Here is a 16,860-nt window from a genome sequence, read left to right as displayed (position 1 = left end):
ACCAAGCAAGAAAGAAATGTTCCAGCAATGACCTTTCTGTGTCAAACCCCTTGCCTAGAGAAGATCAGGATCTTCTAAGTGACTAATTAAATCAGAAGGGAATCTGTCTAAAGCAATAAATGCTGAAAAAGTATGATGAGAAAGCCTGCTGTCAGCTACAATATTTCAATTACTGATAGTACAGTCTAGGAGAGTCAAATCCCATCTCTAAAAATCTGCTTCTTGATCCTGTAACATTATCCACAAATGGATTTCAATGTGGCTTTTAGCCCTTCCTTGTTTAAATGGCAAACTTTAGATCAGTTTAGACATTAGAAATGTAACTGCAGAAAGTATAAACAGGGAGAACTGATCAGCTCCAGATGACTGTGCCAGGAGCACTGGGATGAGCTCCTTCCAGGCTGGAGTCCAGCTCACTTCCAGCACCACACAGCCAGGGCTTTTATTCTCAACATCTGCTTTTCCTTCTCCATTCCTGTTCTTCCCCACCACCAAAGAGAGAGTGGGCAAATCTTCTGCTGGAGTCCTGAGACAGAATCAGAGAATCATTTAGGCTGGGAAAGACCCCCAAGATCATCAAGTCCAACTTTTGACCCATCCCCACCTTGTCCCCAGCTCAGAGCACTGAGTGCCACATCCAGGCATTCCTTGGACACTCCAGGGATGGGGACTCCAAACCTCCTGGGCAGCCCCTGCCAGTGTTGACAACTCTTTCAGTGAAGAAATTCCTCCTGATTTCCAACCTGAAATTCCCCTGGATCAGCCTGAGGCCATTTCTTCTTGTTCTGCCACTTGTTCCCTGGGAAAAAGCACTTAAAAGGGATAAGGGAGAAAAGACCAAAAATGTATCTGTGAAATACAATGATGGTAACTAAAACTGGAGTAATGTGCAGCCATCCATGCATGTACAGATGTTCAGTTACCCAAAATACTGATGAATCTGTGGTTTCCCTGCAGGAGACTGTTGGCTTGTGCTGAGCAAGTGCAGCTGGTCACAATGAACACGTGCTGCTGCAGGGGATGCAGGACACAATCTTAAACTTGCTGCAATTAATACAAGACAAGAATGTGGCTGGAAGATATGAAAAGGGCTGGACAGGACACAGTTTGTATCCTTAATTGCCTGAGTGGTCTTTTCAGTGCCTGAATTGCTAAAAAGTAAATTGTTGTGAGCCTAACTGATGGTAACTGAAGAAATGATGCTGATATAAATCAGAACCTCAAAGAATTTCCAAATTGCAAGGTAAATCCTGAAATACTCATGATTTCTGTAGCCATTTCTTGTTTGGATTAACCATTCACTGACTTTTCTCAAATTTTAATATGAAAAGAGGGTTCTGCACATTCTATATTTAAGGACCATTAACTCACTACTGCAGTGGAGGTTCAACTCAGATACAATCCAATTCACATGTCAGTCTGGCATTACCTATATTTGAAATTGGACAAGACATACACTTCTGTATAGGAGGGACCAAGTAATTTCTAAGGGCTAAAGATCTGGGTTTTGTCAGTGCTAGCCAAAAAATTTCAACCAAGGTATTTTTCCTGAAAATTTAGATAGTTAAAAAAAAAAATACAGATCATTAAGAGAAATATTTCTATCTGAACATTAAATCTCACTGATTTAAGTCCTCTTTCCTATGATTATTTATTTATTAGTGGGATTTTTAAGTCAGAGGGCATCCCCTGCCCAGCCTACAGCCAGAGGCTTCTTGTTGCCTTCCTGGCAGGATATGTAAGGGGTGCATCTGTGGATACAGCCTGGCAAGACATCCTGGTGCTAAGGTGCACATTGTCCTTAGAGCAGAATTGTTTCCACATCAATTCTTTTTTTCTCTTTCAAATTTTTTATTCAAGCACTCAGCGATAGTGATTTTCTTCTTCTTTTTTTTTTTTTTTTTTTTTCCCTGGGAAAGCTTTACTTTCCCATTGCTTTTCTTCCTTTTCACTTTCTTTTCCCTGTGATGAGCCTGATATTCGATTTTCCAAGCCAGAAGAACAGCTCACAAGTGCCTCAGTGCTACTCAAGGCCCCATCTCTGCTACCTGAACATACACAAATGAGAGGGTCTGTGGTTCCAGATCCCTTTCACCTACATGAAATTGTCTCCAACACTGTGAAACGTATTTAAGTGCTTCTCTGAACATATTGCCTCAGCTCCAAGAGCTGTACCTGTGATTTTCCACCCTTTAGTGTCAGCTCCTCATAAAATATCATCCTGTGTTCACTCCTTGTCTCTGCCTGAGCCAAGTGACATTGCACTGAAGTTATTGTCATGTGCTGTAAAGCTGGAGGCACATCTATCTTGGGAATGTGCCTTGATTATTTAGACAATGGGGAAAAAAAAGAGGATTTTTGGTTTTTCAGACCTGATTCATGCCCTGCTTAACAAGGTTCTTGATTGCCTGGCATTGCTCTGTCTTAGGGGATGCTGGAGTTGCAGTGAAATGAGGAGCACAGTGACAGCAACTGGACAAACAGCTTAAACTCAGGAATAAACATTCACAGAGAGATTTGCTTTTACTCTTGGTTTGCTTTCAAGGTACAGAATTAAAAACCTTCAGAGCAGTACCACCTGATGTGTGGACAGGAACTCAATTCAAGATGTTTATACCTGGCATTTGAGGTGTGTCAGTCTGGCTCCCAGATGTTGAGTGTTTAAGGGGTGAGAGGGAAGAAGTGCTCTGAAGGATAAACAGGGACTAAACCAGCAGTTTTAAAATGCCTTTTTTCTCAAAGTCAGGCTGGGGGAGCCAAGTAGAACAGGCAGAAGAGGCAAATTCCCTGGAGAGAACACAAAGGAGAGAGAACCAGCAAAATTCCCAGTGGAGCATCTTTGTTTCTGTTGCCAGCAGTTATCACCTCCCTGCAAAAGGAAAAAACCCAGAGCACCTTTTCCCCTACTCCAAAAGCTACCAGTGAGGACAGCCAAGCTCTGCCACCTTGGAAACAGAGGGATAAGAAAGGTTTTCCAGGATGGGCCCTGCAATGGCCAGGATCACCCTTATTTCTGTTCTCATCCTCTGGGCAGCCACACAGCAGGGAATGGGAGATGAAATTACAGGTGAGTGATGCAAACCTGGCCACAGGACAGCTTAGTTTGGATTGTGGATAGATATTCCTTTGAAATAAACCAGCCAAGGTGGCCACTCTCCAGAGAACCGGCAATGTCCCAGTGACCATTTAAGAATCCTCTGTTGATAATTGAACAGAGAAAACTTAACCAAGCAAAAGCATAACCTTTGTCCCCAACCTTTCATCCCCAGGCAAAAATCCTCATCATTTCCTTTGTGCCAGAAATGAACAAGGAGAATTTCTGCTTTGTCTTCAGTATTGTGCAAATTTTTATGAAACTTGTCTTTAAAATAAGCATTAACAGGAAATGTGCCTGGCAAATTCCTAGGGTTGGATAAGATGAAGCTGTAGAAGACATGCTTAAATTTCACCTGTGGTATGGGCTGTAACTCTGAAAAACCCTAACCCAACTGCAACTGCTAAATGAACCCCTAATTTATTCTTAATTTCTGGTTTGATTCATTTAAATGAGAAAACATGATTTTTGACTGCTTTTCATTGCTTTTCTTTACTTTTGTGGTTTTGTGAGTCTCACTTAAATATAAACCATATTTCTTAGAACCTTGCAGACTTTTCTGTTATTTTGTCAAAGCCACAGCTGAAAAGAGGTTTGCAGACATTAGAGCCAATAGAATTCCCATCTCAGTGCCATTTAAAGTAACTGGTGTTGACTTTGAAACTTGGAATTTGTAGAGAAATCGAGTCCATAATCCTTTTTTCATTCATGTTTTGGAGAGTTTGCAGTTCAAAACTGAGCTTGAATCTGCCCTCCATGAACCTGCTCCAACAGTTTATTTTTAAGGTTATGTCAAGACAAGAAAGGGGATTGTCTTTCAGTCTGACTGCTCTCCACAAAGAAAAGATTTTGCAGATCCTAGCTCACAGTGGCTCCTGTGACACCTGAGGGGAGAAGTTTCCAGAATTGCAGCTCTGTCTGTGGCATAAATGCTATGAAGCTTTTTTTTATTGCTGTTTTTTGGTCATGCTCTCAGTTCTTATCTGGGTTTAACCTTGAGTTCCAAGGAGCCTGTTCCTGTGCAGCTTTTGCTTTCCTTTCAGTGTTTGTTCCTATTAATGAAGGGTTTGCTTTAATTGTTTATGCTCTTGCTTAACATAAAACCAAAATTGATATTGTCCCTGATGGTGCTGAAAGCTGGTGGTTTCTGAGACAAAATTCTGAAATCCAGAAATGATAGGTGTAACATATCCAGGCTAATGGCAGGTGACTGCCTTCTGCTGTGCCATTGACTTCAGCTTTGAGGCACTGAAAACAACAGCCAGTGCATTTTAATTCCATTTGACTGTGCCATAATCCCACAGATGGGAGTAATGAGAACAGAAAGCCAATTTGCTAAAGAGCCCAAATTGATCCAAGCCACATTGCTCAGCAGCAAACTGCTGTCAGCAAAAGAATTGAACTCTGTGAGTGTCAAAGCTTGTTTTGAATGGTCTGGAAGTGATGGATGGGGCAGAGGCTGGTGGGGCTGCACCTTTCCCTGACACCTTCAGCCCAACTCCTTGCACTGAGGGCATCTTTTTGTACCACCACAACCTCATCTCAGAGCTTCCCTCTAGGCTTTGGCAGCCTCATTCTAGACCTAGTGTGTGTGTGTATATATATATGTACCTAGTATCAATGTTTAAGTATGAAATATGACTTCATATCTGCTCTGACAGCTGTAGCTTCCAATTATAAACTGTGTCTAATTCTATACCATCTTATTCTCAGTTTCATACCTGCATTTATGTTGCACATGGCTATAAAGACTAAGCCAGCTCAGCTGACACTGGAATTTTTAGCTTTCCAGTGCTGCAGCCTCAGCTCTGCATGGACAGCACGAATCCTCAGTGCTCTCCTCACTGAGCTTTTCCTTCCAGTCCCTGCTTTGCTCTTGCCAGGCTTTACTGAGCTCTGGAGAAAAGGAGGGATCATGGGGATGAGGAACAAGGCTGAGCTCTTGCTTCTCACCTGCCCTACTCCCCTCAAACCTGATTATATCCTATAACAGTCTGATTCCTTAATGTAGGAATTTCTCTTCCTCATTTTCATAGAACAATATGAATGGATGTCTTATTCCTGCCTCCTTCCCTGGTCACAACAGATGTTTGTGCACTTTCTCCAGAGAAAGGCTATAACCAAAACTATTTAGGTATTAACTCTGTTCCACTCTGGTCATTTAGCCTTTCAGGTTACAAACAAATTAAAAAAAAAAACAAAACTCCAAAACAAATTAAAAAGTTGGAGCAAGACTTTTTCCCCCCACACCTACATGCCTAGAAGCATTTGCAGAGAAAGGTATTCTTGGAGCAGTGTTAACACATGGCAAGGGAATGCTTTCCAAAATGCAATGACAGCTGCCTGCTTCTTGTCAGGCACTTGCGCCTCATGTGAGGTGCTAATGGATCAAACACACTGAATAAAAAGCAGCCCTTGAGCTCTGATTCCTGCTCCAGAACCCATGTTTGCTTTCCTTTCCCATTGTCCCAGAGAGTAATCCTAAAGTTGGCCAGAGGGAGAGGTCACCTTGCTTTCTCTGGCTCACTTCTCCTTCCATTTCCTCCTGCACAGCCATGTCCTGGTCAGAACTCCATCCCAGCCTTTGGGCTCCTCACCTGGCTCAGGCAGGCTCTGGGCCTTGAGCCAGGCTTTGAGCCAGGCTGGAGGTCTCCTGTCCCTCCTGACCACCTCCTCCCACTCCCTGCTTAGGGACAAAGAGCAGCCTGGTGCCTCTCAGGGGTGTGGAGACCTCAGCTGTGTCCCCAGAGCCCCAGGGAGACACAGAGGTGTCCTGCTGGAGGCTGCTGGGAGGAAGAAGCAGGGAGTGGGGTTTCCACTCTCAGGATTTTCCTGCTGACCTGCTCCAAGCAGCAGCACGGAGCTCCTGGAGCCTGCTGGGAGCTCTCTGGCTCTCACAGGCACTCCCTGGAGCACAACCCAGCATCAGCTCTGCCTTTGGCTGCAGGAGGAAGGCAGGGATGAGTGAGGCAGAGCAGGGCTGGGCTCCCAGAGGCCATTTCTAGACACCAAGTCTATTCCGTGTTTTCTTCTGGACTGTCCCTTCACTGCAAATGGATCCTCCTCTCCAAAGCTGTTTTCCTAGTCCTGCTCAAATTGCACAAATGTCTTTTGTTCAGTTGTGATAAAAGCACAGGATTCCTAAAAGCCTGGCAATTTTTTTTTCCTTCTTGAATTGTTTTTAACACATTTCATGTTTTGAGGCAGGAGATAAGTTGTACAAATATGATAAACTGTAAATGTTATAATTGTATGCCTGTTGTGTATATTGTGTTAGCTTCAGTCTGCCTGTTGCCTGACCCTGGTGCCCTCAGAGCTCTCAGAAAAAAAGAAAATAGTCCTGCTATATTTGAATCTCTGCAGCTAATTCATATTTATCTTGTTAAAGTTTCTTCTGCTTTGGCTAGAGGATGATACAGGCATTTTAATTCCATCTGATCTGTTTCCCAAGTGGGACACAGGGTGACTCAGCCCCTCTGGCTTCTACAACATCTCATTAGGATGTCTGTGACATGACTGTAGGTTGCCTACTGCTAATTCTTAAACTCCATCTGCTTTTGTTGCTGTTGTTGAGGTTTCTCTCTGTTGTTTGGTGTTGGGGTTTTTCCCCTATCCCTGCTGAAGTATTTCAATTTTAGGCAAAGCACCTTGTGGCCGTACCAGCTGTGGGTTTCTCTGGGTCTGGATTGAAGGCACTTGACACAGTAATTCCTGTTCAGACTCAGGTGTTTATTATTTCATATCAGCGAAACAGTCTCTCTACTGTGAATTCAGCAGCTTTTCATTAGAAGGCACAAAATGCCCAACAGTTTCTTGTTCCAAGGTCTTTTAAGACTAAACCATCCAATGAAGAACTGACACCTGGATTATTTTCCCTTTTACCCCAATAACTGATCCCACAGAGCTGCAATGGGGACTTTTCTGCCCAATTACAAAATGCCACCCAAACCCATGGAGAAGAAGGAAGAAGGTGAAGAAGAAACCCAGGACCACACCCAGTGTCCTCCATCTTGCTTCCATCCACAACACACTAAAAACCCCAAAACCTCAGTTTCTCACCAAGTGACACACCTACACTGCTCTCCATAATCTATTTATTTCACACTTTTGTGGATTCCAGTCTATCTTGAAGTCTGGGAAACTTTCTCCATGGATGAGGTCAAAGTCAGTGCTGCCCTGGGGGTCAGGGCACCCCAGAGCAGAGAAATATTCCTGGTGCCCTGGGCTTCCACAGCACCTAACAAGTTCACTCCTCATCAGAAATGGTTTCAGTCCCATCCCTAGACCAGTGTGAAATGATGCAGTTAATGACCTTGTCACCAACTTTGTTTGTACTCTAAGTCAGTGAATCACTGCAGGTTTCCAGTGTCTGATCAACAAGGTCTGCTACAAACACGGAGAGGCAGTGCAGGATCTCCAGGAATACCTTTTGTGTCAGATACCTGGAAGTGCTTCCCAGTGATGTATGAGTACCCAGTTTTAGCCTAGGGTGATGTCTGAAGGATGTCTTATTCCAGACATCTACTGTGACTCATCTGCCCATGAGTTCCTCACCCTTTGTTCCCTTTATAGTCAGTGGGGAGTGATGAAGGCTTTGGCAGCAGGAGGCTGGAGTGGGCTTTTAAACTACTTGGATGACTCTGCTCTGGAAGTGCCTGTTGTGCTCTCATGTTAATTTATATTAACATATGTAAATTTATTTAATATAAACTGGAGTTAAATTGCCCTTTTTCTGCCTCAAACCTGAAGGCACCAAGAACTCTTTGAATTTTCTGCCAGTCTTCATCCTTTCATGACCAAAGTGATGCCTATGACAAGCAGTCACTACCAATTCTTTCTTGTGTCTGTTTTTTGAAGAGATGTTCTTCCCAAAATCAGCCTTCCTGGAAATCATTCATCTCTGTTGGTTCTGTCACTGCTTTCTTGTAACTCTGTTTTCCACTGGATACTGCAGGGAACTTCTGCTCTGGGGTGATGTTGGAGTTCTGGATGCTGAGAATTTTAGACTTTCTGCACAGACAGACCTTGACTCCCTGGAGAGCACTGCATGTGACCTGAGGCCATGGAACAGGCTTCCAAAACTCATTGATAACACTGGAATTATGGGGGTATGGATGGTTAGAAGTATGTAATATACAGGGTGGAAAACTTAGAGTTTGGGGTTTTAGAATATAGAAATGAATATGAAGCAAGATGGAGGTTTTAAGTTGGAGGCAGGTTGTTCTTTACCTTCTTCCTTCTTCTCCATGGGTTTGGGTGATGTTTTGTAATTGGGCAGAAAAGTCTGCATTGTGGGCTTGAGGGATCAGTTATTGGGGTAAAAGGGAAAATAATCTAGGTGTCATTTCTTAATTGGATAGTTTAGCCCTAAAAGACCTTGGAACAAGAGATAGTTAACCATTTTTGTGCCTTGCTAGGGAAAAGCTGCTGAACTCACTGCTGTGAGACTGTAACATTGATAAAAAAACAATAAACACCTCAGTGTGAACACAAACTCATCTCAAGTGCCCTCATCTCAAGTGCCCTCAATCCTGACCTCGACAGAGGCAGAAAAAGGAAGCCAAAAACCAGCAGGGTGACAAATTAATGCTGATCCTTTTCTTTCCTGTTTCTGTTTCCTAGAAAAAGGCCTCTCTTTGCTAGGGTACCATCTGTGCAACTACACCCTGACCAAAAATGTGTCCAGAATGGTTGTCTACCAAAAGTCCTATGAGAAGAAGACATCCTGTAGAGGCTGGATCCCATGGATGGTGTGTCCCCAGACACACCACAGAACAGAGTTTCACAGTGTTGAAATCCCTGAAACCATCACTCTCACAGATTGCTGTGAAGGGTATGAACAAGTTGGACTCTACTGCTCTCTAGGTAAGTTTTAGTCAGATTAGGAGAGGAAATAAATGCTTCTTATGGAAGAAGATTCACTTCAGCTGAGATGTGTAAAGGCTTAGTTCAGTTCTGGGCCATAGGTTCCTATTCACTGAAATAAATGAGTGTAAAATAATGTGCAGTAAACTTTGTCTAACATGGCAAGGAGTAGACATAGCAGATTAAAGCCCCTGATTCTTGCTCTTTGCCACCTCTAGTCACAAATTCACTGAACTTCCAGAGAGCCTGAGGAAGGCACCTGCTTGCTAGCCCTCCAAGGGCTCATTACCTGGCCAAGAGCAATAATTCACTGTCTGGTGCTGTCTGCTCTGAGCCTGCCTGCATTCACACCAGGAACTTTCTCCTCAAAAGTAATTCAGGATGCACTTGGAATAACATCTCCTTTGATGTGGAGCAGGAATGCAAACCCAATTTTGGTTCCAATGTAGAACCTGTGACCTCAGGACAATGTGATACCAGAAGCTTTTCAACCAAAACTAGACTAGGACCCATTTCCTGAGGACTTACTTGGTTACCTGTGACTGAGTGGGAGGTCTGAGAAATGGTGAACTTTTTGGTGGATCTGCTCTAACATCTGAGTGTCAATAAGACTCTGTTCAGGAAGACTTATCACCTTTGTCTCAAGAGAGAAGCTTTTTCCCCTTCCTATATCAGGGTTACCAGTTGTCAATCAGAAAATCCCAGTTTTATCAGAATTTGAGACATTGATGGAGGGGATTCCTTGAGGAAAAGGAACTTTCTTTTTCCATTGGATAAATTTAGATGTTTTTAAGCTGAGAAGGCATCTTGAATTATCTAAACCAGCACTGAACTTTTATGTCATCCAGAAAAGTTCTGCAGGATGTAGTTTTGTCTCCTATTTTCAGTATGACATTACATTTTCTGTATTTCCACTTTTCAGTATGGACCTGGGCATTTACATATCCACCCACAGGAACAGCAGATTGAAAAGAAAGGTCCTGTTGCAGCCCTGGCCCTTGTTTTGGGTCATAGGACTTGGGTGACTCAGATGTGTGGGAATGTCCCCAAACCTGCTCCTGCAGAGGATCATGTAACGTGGCATGAGGGGGGTGAGCCATATGTCCTGTCATGGGATCTGTCAAGAACAATGTGCTCATCCCACATTTAAGTTGCTTCAGAGCATTGGAAAAAGAACTTCCAAACATTTATTTTCACCCCAGGCCTTTTTTTTCCACAGTCACAGGTAGAATATTGTGTCTAGCAGGATTTTAACAGGATGGGAACACAAAAATGGTTGATATGTTTTATTTGTTCTTAAAATGATTTGCTAGAGAAGAGAAATTCAAGCATAATTTCTAATTTACTGTATCCTGCTATTGTTTGGCTCCATGGCTGTTGTGCAGTCCCAGCAAAGAAGAATTTGAGCTGCAGGTTACTGTGTGCTCAAGCAGATTTGTCAGACAGGCAAAGGACCTGCTGCTGATCATCTCTATTTTCATGCATCAGTTCCACACTGGGGAAAATCTCCAGTGCATTTAATTATGGTTGAAAAGGTACTTCAGTGAAGTCTTTTGGATATACAGACATGTGCATACATGTGTGCCTGTAAGCATCAAATGGCAAGACTGAGAGACAATCAGAGAAAATGGCTTTTTAGTTCTGTAGTACAAGGAAAGAGCTGTGCCAGCTAAATGTGGAAAAGTCACCATGGTTGTCACTGTTTGCACAAGAAATTCAGGTGTTCCTGAACCTTTGAAAGTCAAGACCATCTTCTTGTGTGGGGAAAAAAAGCATCCTGGTAATGCTTGAAATATTTCTTTCCCAGTATAATTCTGTCTCAGAAAAGCATCTCTAGGGATATTTTAGGCTTGAGAGCTGTTGATGATTCTGTTTCATCCAACATGAACAAATCTGTAAATCTCTTGTAAAGCTGAGCTGCAGAATTTCCACCCTGCCCTTCCCATGTTGTTGATGGGGACTCTGGGCAAGTTTGTCCATGAAATACTGTGGTCAGCCTGACACTTTTTCCTGTAAAACTTAATTTCGGAATACTTAAAACCATTTAAGGATTTGTATGGCTTCTAGGTGATTTCCATGTTTACATTATTCTGGTATCTTTGCTTTTCAGGGCATTAGTCATAAATTCTGTGAATGGTAATGCACTGTCTAGACACAGTCTTAAATAAATGATGAGAAGAGAAACTGGAACTGCAGAAATTACTGCACAGCACACTGCTGAGCTGCTGTTATTTTCTTCTTGACATTATCCATGCTGGCGTGCTCCCCATCCTGCCAGGGGTGGAAAGGTCTCCCTGACCTTTCACAGCAGCCTGCTCCTGGCCACTCCTCACCTTCTCTTCCTAGAGGGAAACATTTACCCCTACCTGGGATATGGCAGGCCCTGCTTTTATTATTTCTTAACTCTAGACCACTGGTCAAGTTGCTCTGGTAGCTCTCACTAGTTGTGTGTCTGTCCATCAGAACAGTGTTACAGTTGCACACACAAATTACTTTGACATTTTAAAATAACAGCTGGAAAGTTAAATACCCAAAAGTTAGGAAGTGCTGGAATGAATTCTTAAGGTAGAATTAAATTTTTAAAAAATTGTTTTCTCTCTTTTTGTCCATGCCTGCAGATTAGTGAACCCTTATAATTACCTGATCCAGCTCTGCAGTGCCCCAAGGACCACTGGGGGACACTGCCCCATTTCCCAGTGCCCAGGGATGATGGAGCCCCTCTGAGGAACTCCCTAGGGTGTGCCACCCTGACCTCCACATTCAGTGCTCTGCTCAGCCTCTCACTGAGTAGAGAATTATTTACCACCTCTGGAGGTGAATCCTGGGGGATTCACAGGCAGCAATTTTTCTTCACAAAGGCTGTGGGAAGCGAGGGAGCTTCTGTGTCGTTCACAGATGGGCAACTGAGCTGCAGAGAAACTGAGATCAAACCATTCTGTGTTGGTTTCTGACCTGCCTTCAGACACCTTGGGTGCAGTTTTGATTTTTTCATGGATTTATTCTGATTTTCATGGGGCTTAGTGCTGCTTTTAACAACTTGTATTGTTGGGGCACAGGGCTGCAGGTCAAGCTCATGGACCTGTGAAACCCTGAAGGCTGTTTCACTGTACAAAACTTCCCCCAGCATCTTGTCTTTTAGGTAGAGACAGGATCCAGCTCTCCAGGCTTGTTTCCAGCTGTCTGAATGGATGTTGTGGTCATTTCTCCTGGTGGCTGGCTTGCTGCCCACTTTCCAGCAGAAGATGAAACCAGAGAGCTCCTTATCTGCCATCTAACCCTGCCTGATCCCCAGCTAGGGAGGGAAAGAGTGCATAAGCACATGATGAAGGCTGGTTTTTAAGCACACATGTGCAAAAATACCTTGAAATAAGAAGGCTCAAGACAACTTTAATTGTGAAGTTTCTTGAGAGCACTTGATTTGCAATGTTGAAGTCAGGCTTTAATCAGTGTGCCTTGTATGTACAATTTCTGAAGTAGTCTTTTCAGAATTTTTCAGAAAAACATTTTCAGAAAAAAAACTACAAAGTTAAAAAAAAAAGGCTCATTGTAGGTGTCCAGGCAGCTCCTCAGCAGGGCTGGGACCTTCCAGAGCTGGCATGCAGATGTTCCCATGCTGGCTGTAACCAGAGCAGCAGGAGCTGGCCACAGCTGTCCCTGTGCTCGGCTGTCACAGGAAAGCCAGGAGACAGTGGTGTCACATATGGGCAGCACTGCAGCATCAGCCTGGGGTGGGAAGGTGCCAGAATGCCCTGTGGGACTGCACCCAGAAGCAGGTGGCTCTGCCTGCCCTGCAGTTTGTGTCCCTTGTGTGCCCCCAGCAGCTGCAAGAAATGGGATTATTGACATCCCTGCCTGTTCTCCTCAGTGTCTGCTGATGGAATGCTGCCTGGGAATTGCCTTGTCCCTTTTTGAGCCCTCTGAAGCTGTCTGTCTCCACACCCCCTGTGCTGACAAATTGCAGAAGTTCCCTCCTCTTTGTGTAAAGAAGTGAGTTCTTTCACCCATTTTATTATTGTGGGCTCTGGTGAAAACCTTCACCCTGCCCCCTCCCTTTGGGATTTTGTAAACCTTGATCACATCCCCCCTTTGCCTTCTCCCCTCCAAGGCAAAAGGAACAGCCAGGAAGGGTGTTAAAAATTTGTCAGATGCTGGATCAGCACAAATCCCAGTTAAACCCCTGGAGAGGCAATCAGGATGGAAAACATCCACCTGAGCAAGTAAAGCCAACCACTGCTCAAGGACCCCAAAATCAGGCTTGTATGATGAAAACTGCTAGCCTGCCTTTGGAACAGACTTTCCCAGGGGCTTCCCCTGTAATTCCATAGATTTGTCTCCACCTTCTGATACCTGAGACAAATGCAGGGGGCTGGTCCATGGCTCCACCACACCCTCTGGAAGACACCATCTCTTCCAGATGGAAGGAGGGAGGGGAAGGGGGGTATGGCTGAGCTAATGCTGTCCCTCAGCATCAATCTCCTGGGACATGCCCCATCCTGCAGCCACAGCAGATCCAGCAGCTGTCCAGAGGCAGGCTGGCAAGTGACCTTTGGTTGCTAAGCTGCAGTTCTGCTTCCATACATTTATGTAAATAAGAGAGGAGAAAAGCCTGTACTTCATCCAAACGACACAGAGTTGGCTGGCTTCTCCTCACTGCTTGCTTGGTAGGTGACTGTCCCCAGCATGATTGAAGGGGAAAGCATAAATTGAATTTCCAAAGTGCATCTGGTACAATTAGGCAGAAATGTGAAGTGAATCCATCTCTGTTTCCGTTGATCTGAAAAAGATGACCTTTTGATTTCAGATAAATGGCTCTGTGGCACCCAGCCAGGATTCAATAGTGTTTTCTGAGATTGCATGGGACTCATTAAACCATTTACACTGCAGTTAAACACACACACACACACAAAAAAGAGACACAGGTGGGGAAAAAACCCTGCTTTGAACCTCAAACCTGCTTGAACTGCACTTGAATCTCAGAGCTGGAGAATTTCCACACCTAGGTCCAGCTGCCTGGCTTGTACAGGGGCAGCACTGGTGAATAGGGAATTTTCTAACACAAGGGAATCCCTTGGTGCTTGTGTTTGTGCAAAATCCAGGGTGAGAGGCTGCTTAGCTCCCTGCCCAGGAGGCTGAGAAGGAGCAATCACTTGAGGCAGGGAATGTGTGTGGGACTCAGCTAAGGGCAGCTGAGGCTGTTTCACACCTGAAAGTGGCTTTGAAAAGCAAGAGGGATATTTCTAGGAAAAGGACCTGTTTGGGGGAACCACCTGTAGTGCCAGCCCCAGAGAGAGGAGCACCTGGAACGTTTATCTGGCAGCAAGTTATGTAGATTCAGTTTAATTCTTGGTTAATCAAGACAATTTCCCAGGCTAAGAAGGTTACTTGGCTGAGGCCAAAAGTGCTTGGTTCAATATCCCCTCCTGCTTCGCAGAAACCTCACATTTACTCTCATCCAGAGCCTTGGGATAACAGAAATTGCAAACCCACAATCTGACTGTTCAGAACAGATTTATAGTTTGCTGTGGACTTTTCACTTGCTATGGGTTTTATTGCGTCAAATGTGGTTTTCCTGCACCACAACTGTTCCTATTGCAGCAATCAGGTTCATTTTTCTCCTGGCTGACTTCAATTACTCAGTAAAGGATCAAAAACCTGGAGTGCAAAACGAATGGAAAAGAGATTTCTTTCAGGTTGCTTAGAAAGACCAGAGCTGAGCATTACTTGGAACTGTGTTTGAGAGTGTGGATAAAGAAGTGAGTTGGTAGGGCTTGGAAATAATTTTCATTTTCCTCCCTAGAAGAGATTTTGTGCTGGCACTGACCCAGAACCACTGTCTGCCCTTGGCTTGGGAATCAGCCACCTCCTGCCTCAGCTGCCCTCTCTGCAGGGCTCTCTGGTGTGGGCTACCAACCTCCTGGAGTGGCCAGCTGGAAAAGAATTAGTGCAACTAAGGTTAAATTTGTGCCACAAAATGTTAAATGAAAGTTCTCAACTTCTATCTCACACAGTACCTGTTTTCTTTGATCATTATATATTACTTGGATTAGTCACAGCTGATATCAGGCACATTTTCTGTTTCTCAGTGCTTCAGTGTCTCCACATTTAGAAACTTACCTATGAGCCCAACCATCCATAATTATTAATGGAAAGGTAGGAACTCAAAATTTCTGTAACAGAAATGTCATGGACAAGAGAAAGATCTGAGAATATTTACATCCTTGAAATGAAATAATGATATTTTAGGCTGCTGTTTTCTTCCCATGAAAAACTCAGAACAGACACGCTTCTAAAATGAGGAGGAGGTGTTTGGTATAAATTAAATATCACAATTTTATGGAAAAACTCTCTGTATTTTTGTTCTCAGAAATGTTTTTGTTACTTAGCACTCAATAGATCCAGTGTATTTGCCTCAAGACCTGGTGTTTGTCCAGTGAAGGATATGGAAACATTTGATTATCCTTGCACGTTCGATACTGAATGTCCAGGGCTGAAAAAATGCTGCAGCTCATCCAAAGGAGCAGGCTGTGTGGATCCTGTGCCAGAGGGTATGTTACTGATAAATTCAACCCTGCTTCTAATAGAAATATCCTTCATTTTCCCTCCTGAGGGTGGGAGTGGGCAGGAAAACTGTTACCATAGCTCTTCCTAAAACAAATACGGGAATCTGCCTTGGATGGATTCCAGGATTTTCAGCCTCAGTGCTTGCACCCGTGAGCACTGAGTGGTGTGTGGGTGCTGTGGGTCCAGCAAACCTTCTCTGGCTCCTTCTCCTTGGCTGGCTCCTGTGCCTGTGGCATATGGCATACAAGGCCCTAGCTGGGCTGTTTGGGGGCTCCCCAACATTTGCCAAGTGAAATCTTGCTTGGTTTCCTCAGAGCCTTCCTGAATCTCTTTGGCCTCCTGTAGCAGCAGACCTCAGATGACTTGGCTGTTTTATTTCCTGCACTGCAGGGAGGATGTTCTGGTACAACGTGACAGTGCTGGTGAAAATGGATTTTAGTGAATTGGTCCGAGTGGATTCCCACCTTGTGAATCATTCCCGCCTTTTGCACTCCGTGGTATGTACAAAAACAAACTCTTCCCTCCTTGTGCCACGATTCTGTTACTCAGGAGTCATTCTTTGCTCCCCCCTCTTCTGCCAGATTGATTTTTTTTGGCCCTATTTCTGATTATTTCTGTATTTCTGATTATTTCTGTGTTTCTGATTACTGAATGCCAGCTGCATCCTTAAGCAATTCAAGTATCATTGATTTATCAGTTTCTTTAGCAAATTTTTCAGGTCTCTTCCAAAGGCAATTGGAAGAGATCTGAAATTCAAACATACTGAAATAAAGGGGTTTTTTCTGCTTAAGTAGTGATTGCTCCAGCTTTGTCTCAGTTCAGTTTTGGGCCTATGACAGACTGGGACCAGACTTCAAGACCTTCAAACCATGATGTTTTCTGAGATGGAATTTTAAGTTAAGCCTTTCCAAGACAAACCTATAATCTGCTGGCACTGATGGGCAGGAGAATAGAAATGATAAAAACAGCATGGGTGTCCTTCTTCCTCCTATGTGATTTCCCCTTCTCTTATCCTAAAAAAGCAAGAAACCCTGGTCCTGTTGCTGTGTAGTAGGGAGTAGGGGCAAGGATCCATTTTACATCTTGGTCTAAAACAAGAAATGTGAAAGTCAAACAAGAAATGGGGAGGTGAAGTGAAGCTGTTCAATGCTCCTCAGAGTGTCCTGCTGTCTGTTCCACTGACTCTTAATGCTCAGCCCACCAGCAAATCCCTTCTCTCATTCCTGACTCTCAGTTGGGATGGCTTGGTCTCTCTGGAGTCTCTCTGTGCCTCTTAATCCCACCCCTCATCCCGAGTCTATTGCTTTTCCTCTCTTTCTTTCTATTCCCTTGGCCAGCAG

The 16,860-nt window shown here is 44.0% G+C and overlaps 1 protein-coding gene across 7 annotated transcripts in view; it reads left to right on the top strand.

The window, feature by feature from the left end:
* Positions 1-16,860, top strand: part of UMODL1 (uromodulin like 1) — a 72,761-nt gene that overhangs the window by 18,373 nt on the left and 37,528 nt on the right. For 2 of the 7 annotated variants that reach the window (XM_050982063.1, XM_050982099.1), the window contains 5 exons: positions 958-1,243; positions 2,743-3,067; positions 8,717-8,959; positions 15,343-15,504; positions 15,911-16,017. In XM_050982063.1, coding sequence (XP_050838020.1) covers positions 2,980-3,067; positions 8,717-8,959; positions 15,343-15,504; positions 15,911-16,017 — 600 coding nt within the window. In that variant the 5' untranslated portion in view covers positions 958-1,243; positions 2,743-2,979. Of the gene's footprint in view, positions 1-957; positions 1,244-2,742; positions 3,068-8,716; positions 8,960-15,323; positions 15,505-15,910; positions 16,018-16,860 lie in introns of all 7 variants that reach the window. The other 5 variants (XM_050982131.1, XM_050982279.1, XM_050982217.1 and 2 more) reach the window with 5 other exon arrangements.

Source organism: Serinus canaria, chromosome 1 (genome assembly GCF_022539315.1).
Source record: "Serinus canaria isolate serCan28SL12 chromosome 1, serCan2020, whole genome shotgun sequence".
NCBI lineage: Eukaryota > Metazoa > Chordata > Aves > Passeriformes > Fringillidae > Serinus > Serinus canaria.
This window is presented reverse-complemented; position numbering and strand designations above follow the sequence as displayed.